This window comes from Siphateles boraxobius, unplaced genomic scaffold, assembly GCF_051911475.1.
Source record: "Siphateles boraxobius isolate OS27281-9 unplaced genomic scaffold, OSU_SipBor_1 74, whole genome shotgun sequence".
Classification (NCBI taxonomy): domain Eukaryota; kingdom Metazoa; phylum Chordata; class Actinopteri; order Cypriniformes; family Leuciscidae; genus Siphateles; species Siphateles boraxobius.
The window spans coordinates 28,747-47,065 of record NW_027509202.1 but is presented as its reverse complement, the minus strand read 5'-3'; the positions used below and the strand labels follow the sequence as shown (position 1 = coordinate 47,065).

General features: G+C 41.9%; 1 protein-coding gene across 1 annotated transcript in view; it reads right to left on the bottom strand.

Moving 5' to 3' along the window:
• Nucleotides 1–18,319, bottom strand: part of dmxl1 (Dmx like 1) — a 60,955-nt gene that overhangs the window by 15,048 nt on the left and 27,588 nt on the right. Inside the window, exons 16-23 of the mRNA XM_077217548.1 lie at nt 13,368–13,912; nt 12,334–12,768; nt 10,596–10,784; nt 9,759–9,835; nt 8,726–8,847; nt 5,652–5,894; nt 1,050–1,255; nt 234–382 (exon numbers count right to left, since the gene is read on the bottom strand). Coding sequence (XP_077073663.1) covers nt 234–382; nt 1,050–1,255; nt 5,652–5,894; nt 8,726–8,847; nt 9,759–9,835; nt 10,596–10,784; nt 12,334–12,768; nt 13,368–13,912 — 1,966 coding nt within the window. The remainder of the gene's footprint in view (nt 1–233; nt 383–1,049; nt 1,256–5,651; nt 5,895–8,725; nt 8,848–9,758; nt 9,836–10,595; nt 10,785–12,333; nt 12,769–13,367; nt 13,913–18,319) is intronic.

Genomic DNA, 18,319 nt, shown 5'->3' with positions numbered 1-18,319 from the left:
TCAATGCAGGAGATCAATATTATTGCTGAATTTTAAATTAAATGTCCCCAAATAAGCAAGACAAGCCAAAGGCGACAGTGAAGGAACTAAAACTCCATCAGGGACAGAATGGAGAAAAACTCTTGTGAGAAACCAGAATCAGTCTCAGTTCTCCTCTGGCCAACGAACCAACAGTGTATGATTATGATTCAGGAGCATTACTACATCACATCATCACATGACTCTCAGCTAACCTGTACGAGTTGCTGTTGGAATGTTCTGCCAGTGGAAAGTTGGCATCAAAAGAATCTCCATCCTCATCCTCATCCTCATCCTCATCCTCGCTGCCTTGGCTTTCCTCAGAGTCGTATTCCACTCGGCTGGCGGACGGAGGCAGGTAAGGCTTCACACACACACACACACACACACACACACACACACACTACACTTAACTAAAATACTATTCAAATTTTACTTGCTTTGCTGGCCGTAAATCCATGATAAATCCCAGGCACTAACTCAGTTATAATTAAATGCACCGGGTGGCGCTGTGGCGCGTGTTAACAAGCTGATTGTATTTGATCACATAATGTCGTCGTCTTCCTCGCGAAGTTTGAATTACTTCGATGAAAATTATCTTAATAAATGATATTACAAAATGGAATTACTTTTAATCATATGAATAAATGAAACTGAGTTATCATAATATCACCACCACAATGAGAAATCACATGTAATCCACACAGCAGTGGACTGAGGAAAGAGTGTCCATATCCCCGACTGCAGGCTAACGCATATTTTTTGTTAACGCATATTGTTCAACTAAAAGAAAACCTTAAGATATAACGTGAGCTTGTGGCATTTATTGCCTAATAGTAGGCTTGTTCAGAAATGGTGACAAAAACGTAAAAAATTATGTCTTTCTCGTTAAATGTCATTTAAATAAACAAATATTCAAATATTCGATTTTTATGAGCCCAAATATTTTCAAATATAATATTTTCGAAAACGCCCCTCCCAAACATCTACAAGATATCAAATTACTGGAAGCCAGAGACGTCAGCACAAACCTTTGCGATGAAATAGTCCCAGATGCTGAGCTCAGGCGGGATGAAGCGCTCTTTAAAGACGGATGCTTGCGGCTCCGGCACGGGTCTGGGACTCACGGGACCGTCGGGAATCTCGGGATTCTCCCTGGAGTTACTGCGGGATGAACGGATCCTGAAACGCTTCTGCTTACGCTCCGCATCTTCCACTGGATCACGAGCTTCAGCAGCTTCAGTGAGTAACACAAAACCCTTTAATATCACTGGAGCTCAACACTGAAAATGGTAACGGGATCATCGCCATTCGGGGTTTTAGAATTGATAAAAGACAATAATGAATAAAATTCTGTTAATAGTAGATTCTTTCCTTCAGGAATCAATAAGACATACTCAACAAACGACACATTAAGTGATCAGACTGCACATAAAACAATTAAAAACATGCACTGCTATTTTCAAAGTACCCTAATTATACTATTTTAAAGATTCCTTATTTTGTTTTAGAGTCTCCTACAACAGGTTCACACGCATCGAAGGTCAATAACACAGATTTCCTCATAATCTCCATTACAGCTTCAGCTGTTTCTCTCAGTGTCTGAAACGCTTCGATCGAAGATTCAGTCTCTCTAAGCCCCGCCTCTCTGAGAGCTGCTGTGCTGTGATTGGTCAGACACCAAACGCTCATTATCATATTCAAGATGGCGGCGCGCGCGAGTGCAGCGGCTTTGAGCTCTCTCGTTCGGTGCTTCTTAGTATGTTTAATAGGTGTTATGTGGCAATTGTATGGTGAACTTTGCCAAGCACAATGTGTAGTCGTACGAACCTGATCAGCATTGGTTTACGAAGTAGTGTTCCTATCACAGACTATTTTCAACAAGAAAACAACGTACCGCTCGAAATATCGAGGACACCGGATTGTCACAGGCTCCTGCAGGCAGCGTCGACGGCGGAATAACAGGAAGCAGAAGCGAGGATGTCGAGCCGGCCTGCTATCGCGGCTAAAGAAGTATCCACACAAGCCCCCTCTTCCTAGCATTTTCCTCACAAATGTAAGATCCATCGTGCATAAAATGGATGACCTGGAATTACGGATAGCAACTAACAACTTCGTCCGGGATTGCTGTGTGATGATCCTGTCCGAAACCTGGCTACACCCTGCTATCCCCGATAATGCTGTACAGCTAGCAGGCCGCACCATCCACCGACAGGACAGGAACAGCGACTCCGGTAACAACAGAGGAGGCGGACTCTGCATCTATATTAACAATGACTGGTGTTCACAAAGCCATGTAACATATAAATATTGCACTCCCCATCTCGAGGCATTAACTGTCATCTGCCGCCCCTTCTACTTACCTAGGGAGATAACTGTAGTAACCATCACGGCCGTGTACATCCCTCCAGATGCTAATGTTAATATAGGGTGTATAAGTAAACAGCTGCAGGTGTACCCAGATGGGGTACATATAGTAGCGGGAGATTTTAACCGGGCATGCTTAAAAACTGTCCTCCCTAAATTCACCCAATATGTGAAGTGTGCCACCAGGGAGAGCAGTACACTTGACCATGTTTACTGTAATATTAAGCATGCATAAAGAGCAGTGCCCTAGCCACACGTTGGACTGTCAGACCACCTCTCACTGCATCTCATACCTGCCTACACCCCTCACATCAGGAAAAATAAGGCCACCATCAGAGTGATTAACACCTGGTCAGAGGATGCCCTCTTCCAGCTCCAACCACGTTGCTTCTCAACCACGGAGTGGAGTCTATTTGAGAACCTGGATGTGGAGGAGTATACAGAGACTGTCCTATCTTACATTACATTCTGTATTGAAAATGCAACCTTCCCTAAACAGATCAGGGTTTTTCCAAACCAGAAACCCTGGATGACAAGGGAAGTGCGGCTCCTTATTGGGGATCGCAACACAGCATTCAGATCAGGGGACAGGGCACAGTACAGCTCAGCTAGAGCTAATCTAAGGAAGGGCACTAGGGCTGCTAAGGTAACATACAAAAGGAAAATAGAGGGATACATCGTGGACAAGAACCCACGTCATGTGTGGCAGGGATTACAACACATCTCAAACTACAAGGGATACAATATCACATCTATCCCCCCTGATGTTACAATGGCAGAGGAATTAAATAGTTTCTTTGTCCGATTTAAGGTGAATGGTGAATCAACTCCTCCCCCAGCCTTCACCAGCACCTCACTATTCCTCCAGGAACATCAGGTGAGGAGAGCACTAAGGGATGTAAACCTGAGGAAGGCGGCTGGACCCGACGGAGTACCAGGGAAGGTACTTAGGGCCTGCGCAGACCAACTAACGGGGATTTACACCAAGATCTTCAACATCTCTCTGACCCGAGCCATAGTTCCATCTTGCTGGAAATCCGCAATCATCATCCCAGTTCCAAAAACATCAGCTTGGAAAAGCCTGAACGATTTTAGGCCCATTGCACTAACATCACTTGTAATGAAGGGCCTGGAAAGGCTGGTTGCCAAGCACATCAAGGCCTGCCTCCCACCATCATTAGACCCTCACCAGTTTGCCTATAGGGCAAACCGCTCTACGGAGGATGCTATCGCCATAACCCTTCACTCAACGTTGAGTCACCTCAAACACCCAGGCAGCTATGTAAGACTACTTTTCATAGATTTCAGCTCAGCCTTAAATACAATAATCCCGGACATTCTGATTAATAAACTTTAGGGCTTACACCTCCCTCCCTCCACCTGCGCTTGGATAAAAGACTTCCTCTCAAACAGACCACAACAAGTGAGACTCGGTCATCATCTCTCCTCTCCCCTTACAATCAGCACTGGCTCCGCTCAAGGCTGTGTGTTGAGCCCACTCCTGTACACTCTTTATACAACTGACTGCTCCCCCTCTTATCCCTCCAACCTTATCATAAAATTTGCAGATGACACCACGGTGGTCGGTCTCATCTCAGGTGGAGTTGAGACAGAGTAAAGAGACTAGGTCCAGCAACTGTCAACCTGGTGCTCAACAAACAATCTACTGTTGAACACAATAAAAACTAAAGAGATTATTATAGACTTCAGACGAAACAGCACAGCCCACGTCCCACTCCACCTGAATGGTGAATGCTTGGAAAGGGTCTTATCTTTTAAATTTTTGGGAGTACACATTACTGAAGACCTCTCTTGGTCCATTAACACTAAAGCATTAACAAAAAGGCCCAGCAACGACTACACTTCCTGAGGATTCTCAGGATAAACCATCTTGAATAGAACTTGCTGGGGCCCTTTTACCGGGCAATCATTGAAAGTGTACTCACTTATTGCATCATAGCATGGTATGCGGGACGTTCGGTTGCAGATAGGAGGGCTTTGCAGAGGGTCATAGGTTCAGCCCAAAAGACCATAGGGTGCCCCCTTCCCTCCCTGGAAGAGCTTGCCAACTCCCGCTGCCTTAATCGGACTAGATCTATTCCCAAAGACACTGTCCACCCTGCACACCAACCTGCTTCCCTCTGGCAGGCGCTATAGGTCAATGAGAGTACGCACTGCCAGACTAACAAAGAGTTTTTTCCCCTGGGCCATACGTTCACTGAACAAACAATAACCCTGTGAAATAAAGGAAACTCCTCCTTACACTATCCTCCTGTCATGTCCACCCACATTACCTCTAGACATGATCTCATCTTCGAAACATTCTCTTTTTTATGCTGAAACCTGCTGCTATGTCGAAACCTGCTGCTATATTACACATATGTGTGTGGGAGGGTGTGTGTTGTATGGGAGGGAGGGGAGTAAGGGATGGGGTTGTTTTTTTCTTGTTTTTTTGTTTTGTTTTTATATTTATCTATTTAAAGCACTGATCTGGAGTAGCTCTTGAAATTTCGTTGTGTTAATACACTGTATTTATGCAATGACAAATAAAGCTTGAACTTGATATCTGAATCTCAGCATCACACAGTGATACGAACAGTAACGATGGCGCGGGTTTTACCGTATCAATCTCAGAAAACAGCGTCTTCTCGACACAAACAACACGAACCAAACTCTTCCAGTCTCAGATACACTAGTGTTTTAGGGCGGAGCAAAGAGACGCTGTTCAGCCAATCAAGACCATTATGCAAATTAGTTACAAACCTACACAGGTTCAGCAGGAAGTGAGACTGAATTACTGACGTCTCGTTTCAGTTCAGAATCACTTCTTTTAATTGCACTTTGATCTTTGAAACTTTGCACAGCTTTTACACTCACAAACAGCTTTAATACACACTATATAACAGGTCATATCCCAGAAAGCATAATAGGGGAACTTTAAAGGGATAGTTCACCCAAAAATGAAAATTAGCTATATCTAAATTAAAAATCTCCTGGCTCTTCCAAGCTTTATAATGGCAGTGAATTGCCATTTCAGTTTTGAAGTCCATTAAAGTGCTCCACATGACTCCTGTGGGTTAATAAAGACCTTCTGAAGCGAAGTCATGCGTTTGTGTAAGAAAAATATTAATATTTAACATATTACAAAATGAAACTCTAGCTAACCCCCCTTTAGGAGAGTCTCATATACACCTAGGATGAGTTGAGGATGAGTAAATCATGGGCTAATCCCTTTAATTGTGACACAAACACAGAAGAGAGCACACCTGTGGGTGACGTGGGTTTCTCCGGCACGGGAACTCGAGCGCCACCGCCGAACACCGCGACCCAGAGCTTAGCGTTGAGCTGGTGCGCGACGATGCGGAGCAGCTCGTGTGTGGAGTGTGTGGCCAAGCCGTGGACGAACAGGCTGAGGAACACGGCGCTCAGGATCTCACACAGAAGCACTGAGAGACCGGGCTGAGTCTCATCAGAGGAGGCTTCCAGCAGCCGCATCAGGACGCTCACACCTGCACACACACATACACACACACACGCAGATCAGTTCAGAGCCTCGTGATGACGGTCAGACACTCACACCTGCACACACACACACGCACGCACGCACACACACACACACACACACACACACACACACGCAGATCAGTTCAGAGCCTCGTGATGACAGTCACACACACACACACACACACACACACACGCACACACACGCAGATCAGTTCAAAGCCTCGTGATGACAGTCACACACACACACACACACACACACACACACACACACACACACACACACACACACACACGCAGATCAGTTCAGAGCCTCATGATGACAGCAGTGGCGAAGCCAGAGGGGGGTCCGGGGTGGCACTGGACACCCCTGACATGCGATTGGCCACCCCGGGTGCCACCCCAAAATTGTATTTGCTACTGGCAGTTGCTGAAGCGGATTTTTTTTTAATTAAATTACGTTCGCCGGCAGCGCGGCGCGCGCAGTTTTCAAACGGACGAGCAGAGGACGAGAGATGGTTGCAAGATACCGAACTTCACCGAATAAGAAAACATCATATTTGAAGTAAGCTTTTAAGGTTTAGCATCAGGGTGGTTTGCTCCCAATAGCCTACATTAGGCCTAATACAAGCATATACAGTACCTTGCCGTGTGTACGTTACAGTATACAAATGTTCTAGCTAATGTGAGGATAGGAGATCAAAACGCAGGCAAAGAAGAGCAGCAACAAGCGATATCATAATGCGATCACTATAGGACTATGAAGCTTTATGGGTGTAGGTTGTTGATGGACTCGATCTACTGTTTTGATCATCATTATGAATCTTATCTAGATGTAGTCTTTGATAAAAATGCGATTTTCTCAGCTTTTTGATCATTTTGCTTTTTATGAAACTTGCCAACATTCAAGTGTTCATTAAAAAAAGACGCACGAAGCTAGAATAACATTATTTTTTTGTTTTTGTTTTAAAATCACAGGGTTTGTTCTTTCTTTTGTTCTTTCAGAACAAAATATTCTGGGGTGCCATGAAATTGTGAAAATTACCAAAACCACATTTTTTTTTATACTGGCGAGAAAGAGTTAAATGTTGGTAATTGGATGATTATTAGAATATGAATATGATTGGAATCATATTTTAAATTTGTCATATTTTCGAACAGGGTCAATTAAACATGAAAAGAAAGGGAGAGATATCAGTTATTTTAAAATAAGCACAAACATAGTCCAGTCATTTTATGAAAAAAAGGTTGAACAAATTGCAACAGAAGCAAACTCAAATAATTTTGTATCCTCATTATGTCCTGAGTAAGGAAACAAAGTCCCTAAGAATCCCATTAGGGGAAAGTTTCGAAATCTGTTTCTGGGGATTCACTTTTTATTTTACTTACCTTTTGTCTTCTGCATTCTCCTTACCCCTGTCTCCTGTTCTTCCCTTAGACTCGTCCCCCAGAAACAGTCGCACAGACCCAGCCCCAAACCCCATCTCTGCCATAATAATTAATAAAGGCTGGTTCCTAAAGTACTTCTTCCTGTATTAATGTTCATGGGTAGCCTAAATGGGTTCCTTTCAGACCTTAACATTAAGTATTTTACTGTTACGTGTCAACAAGATTCAACAAGACATTTTCACCTGCTAGACCCAATGTTTAGAGCTGTTGTGGTATTTATGCAAATTAGCACATACGTAATTAGATTATGCACCGTTTGTCCATCTTAACAAACAATTTAAAAAAAACTTGGAATACATTTTTTGTTTGTCTTGATGTAAGTAATCAACTCAGTAATTTTCATGGTGATATCTAAAGGTTAATCTTTTTACCCTATTCTCGTAAGAAAAAGAATGAATAGGCGTATGAATAGGCTATAATTGTTTTTTTTTCTAAACTTTCCCTAATGGGATTCTTTGGGACTTTTTTTCCCTTATTCAGGACATATTGAGGATACAAAATCAGTTGAGTTTGCTTGTTGCAATTTGTTCAAGGTTGACCCCGATTTTGGTTTAAAATGACTGGACTAACAGGCAGATCAGGTGCAAACAGACCCCCCCCCAGCCCTTGCATCACCACTGGCTAGTCAGAGTCAGTGTGGTCAGACTTCAGAACCAGCAACAGGTCAGAGCATCTACCAGACACAGGCAGTCAATCACATACCCAATTCAGGAATTTAAGTTGAGATGATTTTGCCAGATTAAAAGGATAGTTCACCCAAAAATGAACACAAAAAAAATAATTATAAATTAAATAATTAGAATTAGAATTATTATAAATTATTATAAAGAAAGAATTATGTTGTATTTAATCTTCCCAGGATAAGATTTTATATTGATGGGCAATAAAATTGTTTAACTTTTTCAAGGACATGTCTGCTTGATGCATGCTATATCTAATAAAAGATAAAATAAAATAAAAAAATGTAAATGTGAGTTTTTTTGTAAATAAATGCAGCAGTTCATAACAGACACATGCGGTATCTTATCTACTTGGTGGTTCAGCTTTGTTTTCTGCAAATATGTTGGATGTTCAACACTTATAGACACAAACAGAGTGACCCAATTCCTTCCACAAGCTTTTCCACTGTGTGTGTGTGTGTGTACTGTGTACCCCCGAAAGTAGCAGTGGCCACCCTCTGGCCACCCCATGTATAAAACTCTAGTTCCGCCACTGGATGACAGTCACACACACACACACACACACACACACACACACACACACGCAGATCAGTTCAGAGCCTCGTGATGACACTCACACCTGCACACACACACACAGACACACACACACACCCACACACACACACACACACACACACACACGCAGTCAGAGTTCAGAGACTGGGCTTTACCGGGCCACTGGGCAGGAGGAGTGTTGGGCAGGACGGGCTCCTCCATGCTGACGCTCCTCACCGGGGGCTGATGGGTAATCAGGACGCTCTGGTACGTGACGCCCGTGAACGGGTTTACATGGCTGATGAAAAACACGTATCAGACAACAATCAGACATGATCGTACAGGTGTCGCTGCTCTTCATGTGTCGGCCAAAAATTACAGTTTTTTTTTTATTGTCAATGAAATGAATGTCCTTTTTTTAGTTTGACAATGTTTTTTGATCAACTGTTTTTGTGTTTTCTTATTCTTGTCCGTTTTTACTTTTGTAATGTGTACGCTGTAGCACTTTGAGATCTGTTCTCAAATGAAAAGTGCATTATAAATAAAATCTATTATTATAATTTTTTATTCTGATTAAACATTAAAAGGTCAAAACATTATTGAAAACTAAAACATGCAGAGATTAATTGTTCCCAATAAGATGTTTAATATACATTTAGAAAATATATATAGGGTGAATTTTTTCATTTCATTCCAAAATAAAAGAAACCTGCATCTTTTGGATGCATTTTCAGTAAAGCTTCTTTGAAACGATGTGTATTATTGTGTATTGTGAAAAGTTCTATACAAATAAATGTGAATGGAATTGAATCCCTTAAATCCCATTCGCTCTCCCTGGTCTCTTCATGCACTGTGTGGAGGAGAGGGCTGAGAAGGAAAGCCATGTGTGTTTGAGACGACATGAGGGTGAGAATGAAGACAGAAGCCCAACTACGCCTTTAATCCTCGCTGATAAACACAGATTTAATCTGCGGTGACGGAGTATAAATGTGCAAACGGACACACACACAAAGGCCACATTCATTTGAGCAGAATCTGCTTCCTCTACAAATGTCACATGTCGGGGCGGTGCGAGCGCACGTCACATGACCGTCACTTTCACTCGTTATGAGACTGAACGATTACAAGACGAGCAAATGTTGCAAAAAGAAAGAGAAACATTCTGTAACATGGAATTAAATCAGTGTATGAGGAGCCAGAAACACACACCTGTAACTGTGTCCGTCGCAGAGACACTGATAAATGCAGGCGGACAGAGAAGCTGCCAGCGTGTGCATCACGAAGATCTGAAGCAGAAGAAGAAGAGTTACAGGATCATCACAGTAACAACATGTGATGCTCTTCCTCAGCGTTTCTGTCACTTCCAGCGCTAATAATCTCGTTTCGCCTTTGAGTTAAGATCATATTTCTGACTCCATTGGCAGATATTTGTTCTTATTTTAAAGGTGCTGTAATATTTAGGAGGATCTGTTGACAGAAATGCAATATCATACACATAACTGTTTTCAGTGGTGTATAAAGATCTTACATAATGAACCGTTATGTGTTTATTATCTGAGAATGAGCCGTTTCTCTCTACACACACCGCGGGTCTCCTTACATCCACATGTTTCTACGGTGGCCCTGAACGGACAAACGCGTTTCGTCACTATGTTGTTCCTCGTGCAAAGAAGCTGCTAAAGTCAGCGAATAAAACACTGACACAATGATGAACAAGTAACAATAATATTCGCAATAACATATCATTTTACTGAAAAATTAAGTAAAACTAATTTCTTAATAATTTAAGAAATAAATTAATAAATCTCTGCTGTCTCAGACGACGTCACATCCTGTCGGCCACCGTAACTTCTGTTGGGTGCAATTCACAACCTTAGATGCTGCTAAAAATTACACACTGCACCTTTAAGCACAAACACTTAATTTTGATACATTTTTCAGACTTAATATCTTCAGTCATTTTTCTTCTCCAGTAAATGTATCTTGATTTATGAATATTTAGATATTTGTTCCGGAAAACGAGACAGAAACTGATCTGAGCTTCACCTCGTTGTTGAGGACGTCCGGTTGCGGAGGCGCGTCGAGAGCGTTGATGGTGTGCAGGAGGTCATGGGTCAGATTGGTGAGGTGCACTATGGGATTGGCCACCACAGTTTTGGAGTTGGCGGTCCATGCAAGAAGAAGAGGAACAGAAACGTTCTGCGGAGCGGGAACAGAGATCTGCAGACCATCGTCCTGATGAGACAAAATAAGTTTGGGTTTTAGTTTTCGTACAGTTTCAAACAAGGTCAGCACACGTTTAAATCTCAATTCAGTTTTTCTTTTAAAAAGCAGAGCGTTGGCATTCACACCTGCAGTTAAGATCCGTTTCAGTGATCTGGTCACAATGCTAAAGTCTCATTGCAGCACATGTTAATCCACCGACCCACCAAACTCATGATCACTGCACCAATACACGATTTAAAAGAGACACACAAATGCATTTGAGACACTCAACGTGTGATCAAAAACTGACCATTAGTGCTCAGATCATCTGAGATAGATGTTAATACCAGGTGAATTAAAGTCACTTTCGAAAGGTCTGTTTGATCAAGCTGCTGGAACGGATTACGGCCAAGTTTCATAAGACCAAATTCAGGATTCGTGCCTAAAAAGTATCAAACTCGATCCCCAGCGCTAAACTCAAACTCAAGCTCCTCCCACATTTCTCTTTTAGACTTGTCGTTTTAGACTTATAATTCGTGACTGGTGTTCTGTTTTGCTCTATCCTCTGCACTTCCACGTTAGTCATTACGTTGATGCACTTTTATAATGGATGGATAGATGCACTTTTATGAAGGATAGATGCACTTTTATGATGGATAGATGCACTTTTATGATGGATAGATGCACTTTTATGAAGGATAGATGCACTTTTATGATGGATAGATGCACTTTTATGATGGATAGATGCACTTTTATGATGGATAGACGCACTTTTATGACGGATAGACGCACTTTTATGATGGACAGATGCACTTTTATGATGGATAGATGCACTTTTATGATGGATAGATGCACTTTTATGATGGATAGATGCACTTTTATGATGGACAGATGCACTTTTATGATGGATAGACGCACTTTTATGACGGATAGACGCACTTTTTTGATGGACAGATGCACTTTTATGATGGATAGATGCACTTTTATGATGGATAGATGCACTTTTATGATGGACAGATGCACTTTTATGATGGATGGATGCACTTTTATAATGGACAGATGCACTTTTATGATGGATGGATACACTTTTATGAAGGATAGATGCACTTTTATGATGGATAGATGCACTTTTATGATGGACAGATGCACTTTTATGATGGATAGATGCACTTTTTTGATGGACAGATGCACTTTTATGATGGACAGATGCACTTTTATGATGGATAGATGCACTTTTATGATGGATAGATGCACTTTTATGATGGACAGATGCACTTTTATGATGGACAGATGCACTTTTATGATGGACAGATGCACTTTTATGATGGATGGATGCACTTTTATAATGGACAGATGCAATTTTATGATGGATGGATACACTTTTATGAAGGATAGATGCACTTTTATGATGGATAGATGCACTTTTATGATGGACAGATGCACTTTTATGATGGATAGATGCACTTTTATGAAGGATAGATGCACTTTTATAATGGATGGATGCACTTTTATGATGGATGGATGAATGTCATATACACCTAGGATGGCTAATCATTTTTGGAAATTTAGACCCCATTACCTGCTGGGACTCCTGCAGGAGCAGAATGAGCTCCATCCTGACGGAGGCCAGTCCTCCTCCGTGAGACCCGTGGAGGCTGCAGTAACTGAGGAAGATGCGAAGCAAGGGCTGGTTCCTCTTCAGCCACAGCCTCCGCCGGCGCTGGTCCTCCCGCCCCGGATCGTCCCGCCGGCTCGGGTCCGAGGAGATGCCCTCGGGCGGGGTCTGGAGGAACGGGTTGTACCCGCAGACGCTCTGCAGGGCCGACACCTCGCGCTCCAGCCAGTGGCACAGCTGATGCCTCAGCTTCCCTCCGTCCAGCTCGTAGCCCGTGGAGAGAGTGCGTAACTCCGAGCTCAGGATCTTCAGGCAGGAGCTGAACTTCAGCCGGGCCGCGAGGATGTCCTCGGTCAAGGCGGGAGAATCTCTGCTGTCCGTCGGGGTGGAGGCCGAGATCTGTACCAGTACAACAAAAATCAGAACTGTCGATTATTCTCTTGAAATTGTAATTACGAATAGGATCAAAATCATAATTTTCGATTATGCCCTTGAAATTGTAATTACGAATAGGATAAAAAAATCATAATTGTCGACTATTCCCTTGAAATTGTAATTACTATTAGGATTTTAAAAAATCATACTTGTTGATTATTTTCCTTGAAATTGTAATTACGATTATTAATTATGGTTATCCCAAGTGCTGGGCAACAATTAATCGCATCCAAAATAAAAGTTTGGGCTTACAAAATATATGCGTGTGTGCTGTGTAAAACTATTTTGTATTGATAAATACACACACATGCATGTATATATTTGAGAAATATTTGCATGTATATACTGTATATATATATATATATATATATATATATATATATATATATATACACACATAATTGTATTTTATACATAACAAATTTTTCTTAAATATATATATACATGCATGTGTGTGTATTTATCAATACAAAAACAATAATACACAGCACAAAAGCATATATTATGTAAACCCAAACTTTTATTTTGGATGCGATTAATCGCGATTATAAACTCGTACATACCGGCGCGTCTCCGCTGTTCTCCGGGTGAATGGTCTTCATCGCCAGCCCTGATTCTTCCACGTCGGACTCATCGGAGTCCCACTTCATCTCGAGAGGCTCGTCCTGCAGAGCGAGCGAGGGCTGGCTCCAGTCGAAGCTCAGAACCGAGTCCGAATGACTGTCCTCTCTGGGAGACGAGAGCGAGGACACCGACTGGAAGCCGTTGAGAACCGGCTGGGACCAGTCCTGCTTCTCTGGGCCTTCAGAGGCGCTCCACGACACGGGCCGGGTCTCGCGCGCCTTCGAGCGCTTAACAACTTTTGGCATTTTGGAGAGCACCTCTAGCGCCAGCATGGGGCAGCCGGCCTGCAGGTGTGTGTGCGCTGCGGTGAAGAAGAGCCTTCTCTCGGTGAGGCTGATGGAGTCGACCTCACGCCCCTCGACCGGCAGACACACTCCCGGTTTCTCTGAGGAGCCGAAGTGACGGCGCAGAAGCAGCGGGTGCGAGCGCAGGAACGTGTAGAAGTTAAACACGTCAGGATTACAGGGAGACGAGCCGGCTGCTCCTGAAAGAGAACGACTTGTCAATAACATTCAATGTCAACATGTTGGTAGCACATGAGCAGAACTCTTTTCATTAGTGTTCATCGCTGGACTAGTTTCATTTATGTTTTTCTCAGCAGACTGCAGACTAGAGATGCAAAATTACTTAGAAATCTTATTTTCTGAAATATATATCGAAATGAAGTGAGTTTGAGCTTGAAACAAGAACACATATCTGCCAAATATCTCGGAACGCTATATATACTTATGCAAGTAAGATTCAATGCCTACGTTTACATGCAACCAAATAATGCGTTAGTAATGGGACTGACGGCTCAATCGCACTGAAAAGCCTTCATGTAAACGCCTTAATCGATGCGGTTGAGCTCGATCCCAATGAGATTTCGATCGGATTGAAAGGGGCGGTTTATTCCTTTTCTAATCCGATCGAGAGAACATGAACACTTGATCGGATTGAAAACCGAAACTGAAAGCACTGCACATGTGCAATGACGTAGAAATAGCGTACTGACGTAGAAATAGCGTAATGACGTAGAAATAGCGTAATGACATAGAAATAGCGTAATGACGTAGAAATAGCGTAATGACAGAAATAGCATAATGACGTAGAAATAGCATAATGACGTAGAAATAGCGTAATGACGTAGAAATAGCGTAATGACAGAAATAGCGTAATGACGTAGAAATAGCGTAATGACAGAAATAGCGTAATGACATAGAAATAGCGTAATGACGTAGAAATAGCGTAATGACAGAAATAGCGTAATGACGTAGAAATAGCGTAATGACGGAGAAATAACATAATGACGTAGAAATAGCATAATGACGTAGAAATAGCGTAATGACGTAGAAATAGCGTAATGACATAGAAATACCGTAATGACAGAAATAGCATAATGACAGAAATAGCGTGATGACGTAGAAATAACAATGACGTAGAAATAGCATAATGACGTAGAAATAGCGTAATGACATAGAAATAGCATTATGACGTAGAAATAGCGTAATGACAGAAATAGCGTAATGACGTAGAAATAGCGTAATGACAGAAATAGCGTAATGACGTAGAAATAACATAATGACGTAGAAATAGCGTAATGACGTAGAAATAGCGTAATGACGTAGAAATAGCGTAATGACAGAAATAGCATAATGACGTACAAATACCGTAATGACGTAGAAATAGCGTAATGACAGAAATAGCGTAGTGATGTAGAAATAGCGTAATGACAGAAATAGCGTAATGACGTAGAAATAGCGTAATGACAGAAATAGCATAATGACGTAGAAATAGCGTAATGACAGAAATAGCATAATGACGTAGAAATAGCGTAATGACAGAAATAGCATAATGACGTAGAAATAGCGTAATGACAGAAATAGCATAATGACGTAGAAATAGCGTAATGACAGAAATAGCGTAGTGACGTAGAAATAGCGTAATGAGAGAAATAGCGTAATGATGTAGAAATAACGTAATAACGTAGAAATACCGTAATGACATAGAAATACCGTAATGACATAGAAATTGCGTAATGACGTAACAATACCGTAATGACGTAGAAATACAGTAATGACATAGAAATTGCGTAATGACGTAGCAATACCGTAATGACGTAGAAATACCGTAATGACATAGAAATATCGTAATGACGTAGAAATAGCTTAATGACGCACTGAACGAGCTGTTCTTCTGATGAATAAAGTGTGGTATAAACGAGTGTCTCGTCCTCCTATAATCCTGCTTTCTCTGTGTGTGTGAAGTGGAGCAGGACGACGCCACCAGCGCTCGCTTCACACACACATACACATACACACACATACACACACACACACACACACACACACACACACACACAAGACTGGTTTTGGCCATTTTTACTGTGTGATCAATATAAGCAGCGGCACAACGGCTCATATCACCGTCTCCAAATTATGACCAGAAATGGATAAATATCAAGTCTGCTGTTTAAAACAAACAAAGAACTAATGTATGAGAATAGTTATTATGCGCAGACATCAGGAAACTCTGTATATTCGTGCAGTGTGTACATGTAAAAAAATCAATTCTGATTTGAAGCTTGTGACATATAAACACACACATCAACCCGATCACATGTTCAGCATGTAAACACTACATTCAGACTCATCAAAAGGAATGATTCAGACTGATTAAAACAAAAGTTGTGCATGTAAACGTATCCACTGTCAACATTTTGGAGGCACACGAGGAGGAAAGAAAACAGTAAAAAGGCTGAGGAATAAAGACCTCTTTTCATTAGTGTTCTTCACATACATCATTGTACTAGTTTCGTTGCATGTTTTTCTCTGCTGGATCTATAAACTGCATAAACTACAAACATTTTCTAAACAAGTCTTATTATACAACCCCAAATAAGAATAAGTTGGGACATTTTGTAAAATGCATTAAAATCAAGAATCTGTGATTTGTTAATTCTATTTAAACTTTTATTAACTGACAAAAGTACAAAGAAAAAGTTTTCCAATGTTTTCACTGACCAACATATTGTATTTTGTAAATATGAAAAAAATTTGATCTTGATGACAGCAACACACCCCAAAAAATTGGGACATATTCAAAATAAAAGTGAAAAGATTATCCAAATTAGATTATCCAACTCTTTTGAAACAGTCCACAATGAGCAGGTGAACTGGTAATAGTTGAGGGTATCGTGTTTGGGTGTAAAAGTGCTTCTCAGTCTTTTTAAGCAAAGATGGGTCATGGCTCATCACTTTGTGCCAAATATCTTCAGAGAACAGTCAAACAATTAAAAAATCACATTTCTCAATGCAAGATTGCAAAGAATTTATGTCTTTCATCATCTTCCATACATAATATTGTCACAAGTTTCAGGGAATCCAGAGAAATCTCAGTCTGTGTACGGTAAGGCAGTAGACCTCTGTTGAATGTGCGTGACCTTTGACCCCTCAGATGGCATTGCACAAGATACCATCATGCTAATCCGTTAAATACAGACACATGTGCTCAGGAGTAATTTGGAAAACCGTTTTCACTGAACACAGTCTGACTCTGCATTCAGAAATGCCACTTGAATCTCTGTTACGCAAGGAGAAAGCTTCACATCAGTTCTGTGTGGAGATGCCGGCGAGTTCTCTGGGCCTGAGCTCATCTCAGACGGTCTAGAGGACAGTGGACATGTGTGCTGTGGTCAGATGAGTCCATCTTTCAGCTTGTTTTGGGGAGAAAATGGACATCGAGTTCTCAGTCCCAAAGACGAAAGGGACCAACCAGACTTTCACCAGCGACAGGTGCAACATCTGTGCTGGTATTGATGTGCATCAGTGCAAACGGTACGGGTAACTTGCATTATTGTGAAGGTAACATTGACATGGAGGCATGTATTTGGATTGTACAGAGACATAAACTGCCATCAAGATGACATCTTTCCTGGGAAGCAAGACAATGCCAGGCCTCATTCTGCACATGCTAAAACTGAGTGGTTTCTAGACACTCTGCACCATAGAAGGGATGTTCCTCCTGTTTACTGCAGTCCAGATATGATCTTATGGAACATGTATGACCCATCATGAAAAGGAGAATCAGGCAACGGTGACCACAGACTGTTGAGCGGCTGTCTTGTATCAGACAAGATTGGGCAAATATTCCACTATTCAAAACTCCAACAATTAAGCCGCTTTCACACAGTGCGTTGATCCCGGGAAATTGCCGGGAAATTGCCAGAACGCCTTCTGTGTGAACGCAAACACGACCCGGGATTGATACCGGCATCGATGCCGGGTTGGGGACATAGTAACATTGCCGGGATCAGTTCCGGAACGCGCGCTGTATGAACAAAGGGACCAATGCCGTAAGGGGTGTGTCATAGTGATGACGCTCGTGCCATCGCGCGACTCTGTTGCTCTTAGAACAAAGTTTGTGTTCGTCATCAACAAAGAAAGGACGAACAAATGTCTGCAAACTGGAACGAAGCAGAGACCAGGAGCTCCTCACTATCCGCGCTGAAGCTGAGATCGTTCGCCAGCTTTGTGGAACGGTATGCGCGTGTACATGTTTTCGACGCGTACGTTACACGTCTCATCCTGACGTCATGTGTCTTTACGGGATCTTTATGGGTTGTGTGTGAACACACTCACAGATCCCGGCAAATCACTGGCAGTGTGAATAAACCGAAATCAAACAATCCCGGGACAAATGCCGGGTCACATTATCAGTGTATTTTCCGGAATCTCTGTGTGAAAGGGGCTTAAGCATCCTCAACTCCCAAATGATTAAAAAGTGTAATTAAAAGGAAAGGTGAAGTGACACAGTGGTAAACATGTCTCTGTCCCAACTTTTTTGGGGTGTGTTGCAGCCATCAAAATCAAAATTTGTTCATATTTACAAAATACAATTATGTTGGTCAGTG